Source organism: Chinchilla lanigera, unplaced genomic scaffold, assembly GCF_000276665.1.
Source record: "Chinchilla lanigera isolate Chin_1 unplaced genomic scaffold, ChiLan1.0 scaffold00021, whole genome shotgun sequence".
NCBI lineage: Eukaryota > Metazoa > Chordata > Mammalia > Rodentia > Chinchillidae > Chinchilla > Chinchilla lanigera.
Genome location: NW_004955422.1, coordinates 1,896,403 through 1,909,540, shown reverse-complemented (window position 1 = coordinate 1,909,540; position 13,138 = coordinate 1,896,403). Strand labels below are relative to the sequence as shown.

The 13,138-nt window shown below is 36.8% G+C and overlaps 1 protein-coding gene across 15 annotated transcripts in view; it reads right to left on the bottom strand.

Annotated features, from left to right (window-relative positions):
* The window catches only part of Phf21a (PHD finger protein 21A), a 188,482-nt gene that overhangs the window by 136,276 nt on the left and 39,068 nt on the right, over positions 1-13,138 (bottom strand). For all 15 annotated transcript variants that reach the window (XM_013514025.1, XM_005384053.2, XM_013514029.1 and 12 more), the window contains 2 exons: positions 10,919-10,951; positions 8,608-8,673 (listed from right to left, as the gene is read on the bottom strand). In XM_013514025.1, coding sequence (XP_013369479.1) covers positions 8,608-8,673; positions 10,919-10,951 — 99 coding nt within the window. The remainder of the gene's footprint in view (positions 1-8,607; positions 8,674-10,918; positions 10,952-13,138) is intronic.

The following is a 13,138-nucleotide window of genomic DNA, read 5'->3' as shown; positions in this document are numbered from 1 at the left end:
AAGGAGTCCATCATGATTTGCAATTTACCTTATTTTCACTGTGGGGCTCCCTGAGCTAGATTGTTACACTAAGCCTAGTATCTCTGAATGGAGCACCCCTGTAAAATGCCTCTATTGTAAGGCTAGCAAATTCTCTACAACCAGACCCTAAGTACTCTGAGGCCATACTTACAAATCTTTGTTGACACTACGCAACACTGCCATTGTAGCAAAGAAAGCAGCTATATATGATTTATAAATGAAAGAGTATGGGTGGGCTCCAATAACCTTAATTAAAAAAACAGGCAGCAGACGAGGTTTGGTACAAGTGCAGGCCACAGCTTGCTGAACCCTGCTCTAGAAATTCACACTGGTCTTTCCATCTTTGGAGAACTAACCAATTTCTCTTTAGAAGGATACACTGAAGTAATAGCTAAACATGCTTTATATCGAAATAAGACAGTTACACAAGTTAGAAGTTGTAGAAAACAATACTAGAAATTTTAAAGAGTTAGATATAATTTTATCAGTTCTTGGCAGCAAATGAGGCTTACAGGCAGGACTTCTGATCATCTGAAAATACTGTTTCAGCAATGAGCACATCACAGGCCAAACAGAAACCAGAGGAAGAAAGTCTGTGTCATGAGAAGGTTTTTTGTTTGTGGGGATTTTTGGTATGATTGGTTGGTTGGTTGGTTTTTGCAGAGCTGGTAATCAAACCCAAGGCCTCATGCATATGATGCAAGCGCTCTACCACTTGGCAATCTGCCCAGCCCCTTACAAGAAGTTTTTATGACAGATGTGTAAAAACTATTGCCTTCTTGTACCCTAACTTTAGTTGGCTGGAGGCTTTAGGTGTGAATAATAGCCTAGGTGATTTCACTCCAGATTTTTTTTTCAATCAAACATCCCAGAGAAAAGATAAACTAAGTGATTAAAAAAAAAGTCTACCTGATTCTTAATTAAAGTCAGCCATGAACTGCTCAAATTCTTATGTTAATTTGTCTCAAATTCATGTCAAACTGCTACACTACAATAAATAAGACCATACGCTCAGAAAAGAAAATCTGAAGTTCTACTGGTCAACATACTCCCCAATTTCACTAAGTTCTTTTCCTTCAGGTACTACAACTTTTCAAGATAAATTTATCTGTGCTTCTTGGCTCCAAAGGGAAGGTGCTGCTAACTTTTTCCCAATAGCTACAACAGACAACAGAAGCACTAGATAAAAACCAGGTTAGTAATTATCATTCACTGCTCAAAAGAAGCAAATTCAGAATTGACCTCCATCTTTAGTGTCCTTCTTGGTCAAAATGATATAATTTGCTAAGGCAAAAAGGGGAGAGGTTCTTTTAAAAGCTGATGGAAGCTGGGCATGGTGGTGCACGCCTATAATCCCAGCACTCGGGAGGCTGAGGCAGGAGGATCATTGCGAGTTTGAGGCCAGCCTGGGCTACAAAGTAAGCTCAAGGACAGACTGCAAAAGTGAGACCCTGTCTCCAAAAAAAAAAAAAAAAAAAAAAAAGCCGATGGAGGTATGAGTGGGAGAACAGGTGACAAATTAAACACATTAGCTGAAGATTTCTAGGGCCTCCTTTTTCAGAGCAAAGGAATGTTGGGTGCTTAACTGACAGAAACTAATAATCACTCTGTCACTTTCAGACAGAGCTAATCGGAGAAAGGTTAGCCAAACCCCGCTGACTCACAAAACATTTGCTTCCTGAACTTGGAGTAAATCAACTTTGGGGAACACGTCTTCTGAAAAGACAACTTTTGCAAGGCCTCATCTAACCAGCTACCATAAGCAGATACTAGTTAAAGGGCAAACTTCTTCTGGTTCTTTCACCATCATCTGCTGGGAAAAAGAAATGAAAGAATGTATGATTTGGCTTGTCATTTATATAATGTTCAACATTTTAAAAACAAAAATCCAAAACTACAATTTGAATTTTGATAAACTATGGCTTTGCTGAATAACGCAGGTGTTATGAAACAAGGACATCAGGCTTTTTTGTTTCAAAGGCATGGACTATTAGTACTAATAATGATGATGACAATGACAGAGACCCTGTAACCCTAGTCTCATTCTCTTTTTCTGCATCCTGGCCTGTGCAGTGAACAGTTGGTTCTGCCACGTTTTCCCAAAATGATGTGCTACCTAGAGGCCCAAAGCCCACTCTTGGGCTCCAACCTCCAAAACTGTGAGCTAAATAAACGTTTTTCCTTTAGAGTTAATTGCTGCTGGTATTCCACTGTAGTAACACAAAGCTGACTACTGCATCTACCTAACTTAAATTCTTTTTTCCTATGCATCAGGAACACAAGTGGCTATGGCAGGAATGAAAATTCTTTCCCAAAGATTTCAGAAACTATTTTACTAAGTGTGTTCAAATTTAAAATTTAGCAGGCCATGGTGGTGCACACCTGTAATCCCAGCACTCAGGAGGCTGAGGCAGGAAGATCACCATGAGTGTGAGGCCAGCCTGGGCTACACAGTGAGTTCAAGGCCAGCCTGGACTACATAGTAAGACCCTGCCTCAAAAAAAAATAATAAATAATTTAAATAAAATAAAATATATAAATGAAATACAATTAGTGCAAGGTCCTGAGTTTGATTTCTGGTACCAAAAAAAAAAACAACAATTAAATTACATTCAGAATCGTTCAACATATGACAAGTATTTATTAACCCAGAAAAGTATTTCCTCTCCTATTAGGTTAAAGCAATTTGCAAAAAATAAAGACTATATATGTTTATGCCATGGATAACTGATAAAGTTTGAAAGATGTATCTCCAGAAAAGCATCAAATACATATTAACCCATCTTCCAAATCTGCAAATTTTCCTCCCACAGGGTATCTTCTAGGGAAAATTAAGCACTCTTGCATATTCTATTAATATGAGACAGCATTTCCCGGAGGTTATTTAGAAGCAAGTAGTAAAAGGGGGGGCTGGGGATTTAGCTCAGCGGCAAAGCGCCTGCCTGGCAAGCGCAAGGTCGTGAGTTCGGTTCCCGGTACCGGAGAAAAACCAAAAAAAAAAAAAAAGTAGTAAAAGGGATTTTTTTCTTTCCAGTACCAGAAATTGAACTCAGAACCTTGCACCTGTCAGGCAGGTACTGTGCCGCTGAGGTATATCCCTGGCTCTTTTTTATCTTTTGAGACAGGGTCTCACTATATAGCCCAGGCTGGTCTCAAACTCACAATAATCCTCCTTCCTCAGTCTCCACAGTGCTGTGAATACAGGTGTGTGCCACCATGCACAGTTTTTTGTTGATTTTTAGTGTAGTAAAAGTTATACCATTTGAGTAAGTGCAGTAGATGGAATATTGCCTTCAATTTTGTTTCTAAATGATGCACTCTTTATCCTATAACTTTGCACGGCTTGGCCACATGACTTGCTTTGGTCAATTAGAAGTTAACAGACCTGATGCCAGTGGGGTCTTCACACGCGCCTTGGTGGCTTGGCCTACTTTTTGTGCTCTGATGATGCATTAGGACATGAGCACATACCAGGTAGCTGCTGTCCCTCAAAATGAACACAGGGCGGCCCTAACCAAACCTACAGCCTCAAGGTAAGCTCAGCCAATCCACAAACTGAAGCAGAGGTGCCTGATCAAGAAACCATAGGTAACCTATAGACCTAGTATGAAAATAAACCTGCTATTGTAAGCTACTCAATAAAACTGGTTTGTTATGTACAATTTTTATAATAATAGTTCATCAATACACCTAGTTATCTCACACCTGGGAAATTACCCTAATGTGACCAGAGAGAAATACAGATTTACACAGAAGGGCACTTAGCACAGCAATATTTATAATAACAAAAACTATAAACAATCCCAACACTTCTGAGGCTGAGGCAGAAGAATCACAAGTTCAAGCCTAGCCTAGGCAACTTAGTGATTTAGCAAGACCCTGTCATCAAATTAATTAATTAATTAATAAAGGCTATGTAGGTAGCTCAGTGCAAAGGCCTTGGGTTCAAACCCCAGTACCATGAAAATAAATAACAACTTACCATCAAATAATAGAAATAAGAGATGTAGTTTTATTTTTTATTTTTTATTTTTTTGGTTTTTCTCCGGTACCGGGAACCGAACTCACAACCTTGCGCTTGCCAGGCAGGCGCTTTTGCCGCTGAGCTAAATCCCCAGCCCCAGAGATGTAGTTTTAAAAATTAAGATATAGCCAGACAATTAAAGTTATTAAAAATCATATTCTCAAATACTCAACAAGTAAGATATTCTTAATACATTCAGATATTCACACAAAGCAAATATGTTGTTCTTTAAAACAAAGAATTATCTATAAGCACAGAGATGATCAGTTAGATAAAATTCATTTAGGAAATATTAGTGCTTCTGTACTAAATACTACTCTGTGTTAAGTATTATACTAAATATACTAGAAATACAGCAAATAAAATAAACATGTTTCCTGTTTTCTGAAAACTAATAAATAACAATGATATTTCAAAAATAGTGATCATATAGTCATATAATTACAAATTGTGATCTGCTATGGCAACAGAAATTGCTAATTAGCCCTAGTATTTACTTCCTGATGATTACGCAGTAACAGTCCCTGAATTCTGTCTGTCCAGCAGTAAACTACATCTCCCAGCCTTCCTTGCTCCTGGTTGAGGCCATGTGGCTAAAATCAGGTCAATGGGATTTTATTGGAAATAGTATATGAAACTTCCAGTAAACATCCTTAAAAAATGAAGGGACCGCTCTTTGTTGTGTTCTCCCTTCTTACCAGATGGAGCTGCTATTTTGGACTATGATATGGAAGCTTCATGCTGAGAATGGCAGACCAACAGAATAGGAGGAGCCTGGGTTTCCTGATGCTTGGAACCACTCACCAGACGTAGGCTACCTACAGAGCTTTCAGATGAGAGAAATAACATTTTACCTAAACGGCCATCTTTATTTTGGGCTTTCAGTCACTCAGACCTGAATCTAATTCTTAATGCCATAACTATGAAGGAAAAATGAAGGGTTCAGTGAAAGACTATGACAGAAATAGCTGACTCTGACTGAACAAAGGGATGGCTCCCTGGACATAACAAATTTAAGCTATGAGGTAAAACCTACCAAGTGAAGGGAGGTAGGGTGACAAACTGTTTACAGGAAAAGACAAAGATACAATTTTGATGGCATAAACTTTAGGATGATAAGATCACTTCTTGGGCTGGGGTACACATCTCAGTGGCAGAGCCCTTGCCTAGTATGCACGGGGCCCTGGGATCTACCCCTTGTACCATAAAAGAGAAAGGAGGGCACGTAGGAGAGGGGAGACAAAAAGAAACGTGTCTCTACAAGGAATTAGAATTAAAGCAGAGCACTAATGCAACTGAGTGCTTTGGCTCCAATGTCAGGACATCTCTGTTCTGACAAGAAAAGGACCACATACGCCTATCAAAAATAGGGGATGGGGAAAGAAATAGGGGATGGGAAAGTGCAGAATGAAAACAAAACAAAAAAACCTCTAAAGAAATTAATAGTTGATTCCATACTTTAAAATTACCACTATTTAACGTAGCTTAATTCTTGGATTAGAATAGTTCAAGTATCAAAAAAATGTCATAAGATTTTTTAAATGTTAACTGGCACAGAAAAGAGGTAGATATTAAATTTTAAAAAAAATAATGTTTCATGTTTATTTTCTGATTCTAAAAGCAAAACATACTATGGAGGGTTTAGAAAAAATATACATAAGAATATTTAGGGGAAAAAACTTCCTGTAAAGTCACCAACATTTTATACCAACAATTTTTATACATATTTACATGTTCACACACATACGTAGAACAAACAAAAATGGAACTACAATGCATGAAATACAACTGTATGTGCCTTTTTACTTATTTTATCAGAAGCACATTCCTGCATCATTAAATATTGTTGTAAACTATGAGTTTAATGGCTACCCAACACATAGTCTACTCAGCCAATCAAGTCTGGGGATTTTGTCAATTAAAACTGTCAACCACAAATTGAAGTCCTATAGGTCAGCTTCTGCTGACTTCAAAGTCCACCTGAGAGCTTCTACTCAGTAATCTCAAGTTACAGTCTGAAAGCCCTGGAATGTTCCAACCAGAAACTCAGTGAAATTCACTGGGCTTTAGCCATAAAGGATGCTCACTAATGACTGTATTTTCCCAGAGTGCATCATTACACAATTAGTCTTAGGAAGAAACTGAGTATCAGAGACTGAGGTGGTAATAATGAATAAGAACTAATAATTGTCAAGTGTAAGATACAGTGGCTATTTGTATTGTTTTATTTTTTTAATAAACCAAAATAAATATATAGACCTATTAACTATATAATTAAGTTTTCAAATGGATATAGAAAAATGCATACAGAAAAAGAATGGAAGCAAATATGACAAAGGGTTAATAGTTGTTAATTCTAGAATATGACATTATCCCTCATATTTTTTACATTTTAAATTTTTCTCTCAACAAAAAATTAATGTTAAATTAAAAGATTAGTCATGTACGATAATTCATATTTTCATTATTAAAGTGGAAGTAAAATCAGTAGGTTTTGCCAGAGGCTAAGTGGATCTTTTGAAAAGGAAAAACAAAAAGCTGAGCATGAAGCATTAGGAATTTGTTCTAAAATAAAACTACTTAAAACTACAGTTTAATTAGCAATAGTAATGCTTCATGTTGGAAATAAGCCTGAGGAATGATCACCTTTTACACTTTATAGCTATGCTTCTTTCAAATACTATTCTATCTAAATATGATATTTTCCTCTCCCATCAAAAAAGCTATTTTGAGTTAAGCAAGTAATATAAAAACTGCAAAACCACATTCCAGCTTCTGACTCCAATTTCCTTTACTTTATATACCTAAAGTATTCCTGTTAGTTTTTTTTAATTCCAACTTTTAAAATCCAAACTTAGTTTAGTTGATAATTGAGTTTGCCACCTAATGAAATGTCTTACTCAACAGAGTTGCAGTTTTTCTCAAGTGAGGCCCTTAGCAGAAAAAAATAAATAAATAAAATGTTACAGAATAAACCAAATCCTCACATTAATTTTCACCAACAAAAATTTTTTTTAAATGCAAATTTTTCTTTAGTTGTCCCATTTTCCCAAAATGTAGCTTTGGGGTGTCTTAACTGCAGTCCCCCACCCCGTATTTCCACTAATCAGTTCTCACCTTCCCTCCCTGCTGGAAGAGGGATTTTTCAGCAAAAGTGACTCACTCACTGGCATCATGTCAAACTAACCCTGAAACTACAAGGAGGCTCAGTGCTAATAGAATTTTTAAGCTAGAACACTTTCACTAGCACACATCATGAGTTCCCTAGAACTGAATGACATTCAGAGCCAAATACATGCTAACAAACTGTATATCTGCCCTTACAAACTGTTTCCCACTATCCCACCTCTTCCTAATTTTTTATTAGCAATTCCCTAATCTAAAATACCCCATCGATGGAGAAAACAAGATAGCAAACCAAAAGAAGAGGAGAGAGGAGTTAAAAAGTAGTTGTTCACTCAGGTTGGAAGATGATTTAATTCATTAACTTATCTATTCCACACCATTCCCCAAGTTTCTCCTCTCAGTTAAAAGAAAACAAAATATAGACAAAATCATAAATGTCTAGGAATAAATTTCTCATTGCTATTATTACACTAAATAAAAGCTTTTAAAAATCACACAGAATCAGTTATTGAGAACTATTACATCAAAAATCTTTAATAAGATATCACTCCTACTATCAATTGTAAATCAATTTATCATTTTGGTCCACACATTTACCTTTATAAATTTTGTACGCCGAGATAGAAAATGCCCTTTTTAACCAGAGGGAAAATGGTGTGGAAGGAACAAAAAACAAATCTTTTATCAGATTACCATAGACATTTACTCAGAGCTCTATCAATTGTCACACTCCACCTGGTGGCAGGAGCTGCCTGGACTGATGAAGCAGAGGTCATTATACAAAATAATTCCAGACAATACTAAAAAGCAATGCGCTCTTCTCTCGCCCTATATGGAATAAGTTTAACAAGTTTCCACTCGAGTTTTTTTACATCATAGTAAGTCAATACCTACCAAAGATTAATATAAAAGTATGATAAAATCAGTATCTCACTTTCAAAAATCAATGTCTCAGGACCATTCTTCAAGAATTTATTTTTTTATTTTATAAAGAGCCACATATGACCAACTGCCTACATTTAGAGATACACTTAACAACTGTTCTCTCCACAGTAAATTAAATGTCAGCTTGAGCTTTTAAAACAGGTAATGAGACACCTACAGCAGCTACAGGATTTTCTATCACACACTTCCACTAACTTTCTTTACTTCTTCCCCTATGGGTAAACTATACAGTTTAATTAACATAGTTAACGGCAGCCTGCCACGTTGCTTTTAGATATTTGCCAGTAACGTATACCCATGGGATACTCTAGAGACTGATTTCCACCAAAAATAAAAATAGATAAACAGAGCTCAAACAAAATTAAAACCGAGTCTGGCTGCCCACACTTATTTTCACACATGAGGAAAAATAGCAGTTCTCTTAGAAGCCTCAAGCAGACATATCTTTAGAACACAATGTTAAAAATATGCCCCCCCTCCAACTCCCCTACCTGTTTCTCACTCAAAGCTGTGATTTTGGCTTGGAGTTCATGAAGCTGTTTCTTTAAGTCAGCATTCTGATTGGAAAGAAAAAATATCTGTGAGAAAGATATTCATTTGTTAACAGAATAGTAGCAAGAGGACTATGCACACTGTATTACAAATGATGAAGCAACCTTAAGCACTTAGCCAATCAAATTTGTCATGCATTAAATCACAATCGTAACATCACCCCTAATGCATAAATCCTAAATGTGGGCTCCTAAACCCAGAATAGGGGCAGCTTCTTTTTTTTTTTTTTTTTTTTTTTTTTTTTTTTTCTCCAGTACCAGGAACCGAACTCACGACCTTGCGCTTGCCAGGCAGGCGCTTTGCCACTGAGCTAAATCCCCAGCCCCAAGGGGCAGCTTCTTTGTAACTGTTTTAAATTATAAGTTTTATATTTTAACATCTTGTACTAGAATAGTACCTTACTACTAAAATATTGTTATTCTTTATAGAAAGTGTAGTTGACACAAACACTAAAGCTCCACTAATCAGGCAAAAGCAGCTAAACGGAGGCCGTAAAGATGCATACCCTGCATGCTTAGCAGCCTTACCAACAAAGATAAGAGGTTTTTCTCTACTGTCCTCTTACTTGTTTAGTGAAGTACATTTGTTATTTTAGCCTAGATTTGAAAAGCTGTTGGTACTGTAACTGCCTTAACACTACATCATTCAAATTAACATACTGACTACCAGGGCATTTTCTCAGTTCTAAAATTCTAGGAATCAAAAAGGACACTATTTTCAATGAGATACGATGAGCATGCTTTGCTTTTTTTTCAAGTGGAGGAAAATGCAAAATTAAAGTTTTCAGATGCTTAACACAGCAAGAGAGCCTACTAGCAGACTGAACACCAATGAGAACTGACTTCTACTTGCTCACGTCACACACAGTTCTTTGAATTTACCCTGCCTGGTCTTCTCTCAGGGTTGGGACACACATCCGCCCCCTCCACTAAGTTTCAAGTTTACTTCATTTGTACTTTTTAATGTGTGTTTGTTGCAAGTCTTCTCTAATCAGATCACCTATAATACTTTCAAGCAAGTCACTGCCCCTCAGATTCTCCAGATTAAGACTGCTCTGTCACATGATCATCAACTACGTCACAAATGCTAGCTTCTGGGCTGGGGATTTAGCTCAGCGGCAAAAGTGCCTGCCTGGCAAGCGCAAGGTCGTGAGTTCGGTTCCCGGTACCGGAGAAAAACCAAAAAAACAACAACAACAAATGCTAGCTTCTAATAGTACTTCATCTGCTGAAAATGTAGGTTATCACACTAAAGGTGAAAAGTTTGCGTAAGTGTGTGATAGAGAAAGTAGGGTCTACTGCCTCTTGGTTCCCTAAATACAATTTAAACTATAAGTACGCCCAAAAGATAAAAATAAAGTTTCTCACGGAAGTTGAACAGGTCTAACTGTTGGCTGTAAATGCCAGCTCTCAGAATCCATAGGTTGTGTTAAAACACAACAGTAAGACCACTAAGTCCTAAATTTGTAGAAATGAATATTATTTTCCAATTCCAAAAATCAATGTCTCAGTACCATTCTTTAAAACTGTATTTTTTTTATTTTACAAAGAGGCATGTATGACCAACTGCCTAATGGTGCCAAAAGAGACAATATCTGAATAACAAATATGTCCTTGTAAAACAAATCACTTTTTGTAAAATTTCTTGTCAGAAATAGAGACTATAATGCCAAAAGTCAAAAAAATCCCCCCAAAAATTTAAACAAAAGTTAACATTTCATGGACTGTTATACTATGTAAGGTACTTCTAAAACTTCCTTTAAGGGTTCTTTCAAAAATAAAGATTTCTAAAATGCTTTTTAAAAGTTATTCTAAGATTCTTTACCTAAGTACAGTACACTTCAGTATTCAAATGTTCTATACTATAAGCTTCAAGTAAGCATGGTATACTGCTACTTTCAATAATACCGAGACCGAAGAAAGTCCAACAATCTCTGATTTTGAATAAATGGGTTTATGGAAGTGAAATTTAAGTTATATGAAAAGTATCAACTCTCAAAATACTCAAAGCAATTAATATATAAGCCAAATAATAGTAACAACGGTAAAATTATAGCTACATTATAATAGAATGAATGAATTTTTTCTAAATCCGTAACACATGAAGACCAATGTGCTAAAAATATTTGCTATTAGGGATGAAATAGTTTTTAAAATTTAAGTATCATCTACATGTTAATATTTTATGATCATTTTAATTCTTTTAAATTTAAAAATTAAGTGAATAAAAATAGTATTTATTTTTATTTACCTGTGGATCCTGCTTCATTTGAGCAACCAGTTTCTGCAATAAAGAGAGAAAAACAACCATCAGTCTTATATATTAACTTCCTATGACCAATCAGGTTTAGCTCAAAAAATCTAGGATTTTAAGTTGACAACAAAAAATGAACACCACCACGAGAACAGACCAATAAGCTTCTACCACCCATGTAAAAGGCTACTGACACACTCGTCTTTTTTTTCTTTTTGAGACAAGGTCTCACTATGTAGTGCAAGCTGGCCTCAAATTCACTTATGTAGCCCAGGCTGGCCTCGAATTCACAATAATGCTCCTGCCTCAGCCTCCCGAGTACTGGCATTACAGGCATGTGCCACCATGTCTGGCTGAAGTACTCATCTTAATAGAAAAAAATCAAACTATCACTTTTTATATGAAATCAAAAAGTACCTGATTTTTAAATATGGAGAAGAGTAGGATACAGTGGCTTTTGAAAGCCAATTTAAGCAAGATGGATATTCCAAAAGCCAAACATCCCTCTAAAATACTATTACTATCCAGAGTCCCAAGTCAGGCCTGGAAAGAACTTGCATCCATACGAAACTAGTCTGCTTGACTATGGCAAAGCACAGATTTGGCAGTTTTATTGGTTTCACTCTTACAACAGAAGAACCCGAGTGTCAGGTGTGACTCTGCCACTTCCTCTCTCAAAGCAGGAGGGGATAAAGGGTAGGATGTGTTTGGTTGGAACAGTGGTACTCGGTACTTGAGAACAAGAAAGTGGAGCTTCCTACCTGGGATCCTCTGGGAAAGAGAGTGCTACCCCAGTACCTCATGGAAAGACCTTCACCAACAATCAAAAAGCAAGAGTCAAATGTCATCTGACCTAACTCACTTTGAACAAACATCGTTGTCAAAAGGGAACAATAACCTAGTATCCACGAGTTTGCAGAATAAAGGAATATCAGAAGGCTGATCCCTACAAGTTTCTAGGAATAAGCTGTTTTCCAAGTGAATTCTCATACAATGGAAAAATGTGTCACTCTGGGTGACAAAATACTTTTAAGTTATTTAGTTACAGAATAAAACCTTTCTAAAATATAGTACATACGTACCTACTTTATTAAATAGAAAAAAGTCAAGTTCTATTGCTACTTAGAGGCATGATGATATCAATTAATATACTGTACTATAAACAAGGTTCTTACAATAATAGGCCCAAAAGTGCTGTTCTTATGTCTTCATTTTAGCTTTTTCGTCTACTCAATTTCAGGCAGTCAGCTAGCAAATCTTTTCTATTACTCTGCCTCTCACACTTCTGAATCCCAACCCGAATTTGCTGCTTTGATCTGCTATGAGACACACTCACTCACTACAAAATGAGTGAATAGGTGATGATTAATAACCCAAAACTCCCACTTGAAAAACATATACAATCTTTGAAAAAAATTATAATCTCTGACGTTTATTCTGATTGGACAAAGGCCTTTCCGGGCTGGAGATTTAGCTCAGCAGCACAGCACCTGCCTGGCAAGAGTGAGGTGCTGAGTTCAGTTCCAGCCTTTTCACCTGGTACTAAGATCCGCTGTGTGTAGTTGAGGTTGCCAACCACGGGCCCTTTCAACACACAAAGTGTAAGTCACTATATTCTAAATCATACTTATCAATACCGTAGTCGCTCCTCTATATCCCAGTGTGAATTTACACAGTAGTGATACACATTCCAAGAGTTCAACAGAATTGAAACACAAGATTTTATACATACACATTTTCACAAATCTTGCCTCTTCAATAAAATAGCCTCTGATTTTCATTTTTGATATGGTTACTAAAGAACTGGCTATTATACTAAAGTTACCTTTTTAAGGCTGAAAACGCTTTTCTTCCATCACACTGGAATTTAAAAACTGAAAACCACACTAACTGCCCACCTCTGGAGGAAATAAACCAACTTACCTCTATCTACGCAGCTCCACTGTGTGTCTGAAGAGCAAGGGTAGGGCAGGACAAGCTAAGAAACTGACAAGACTGGCACTGGAGAACCTATGGCATGTGTGGCACAGTGGGCACGTAGAGCCCTCTCTGTTGGCATGACAGCCAAGTCCCCCAGCAGCTGAGCATCAGATAACAGTTATTTGTTCTAAACTACAACCTCAGTATTCAGGTTTAATTGCAGTATTGGCACTTTGCAATAAATAAGTGGGTCTGGGCTATGGCTTGGGCACTTGTCTCTAAAAGATTCATCACTAG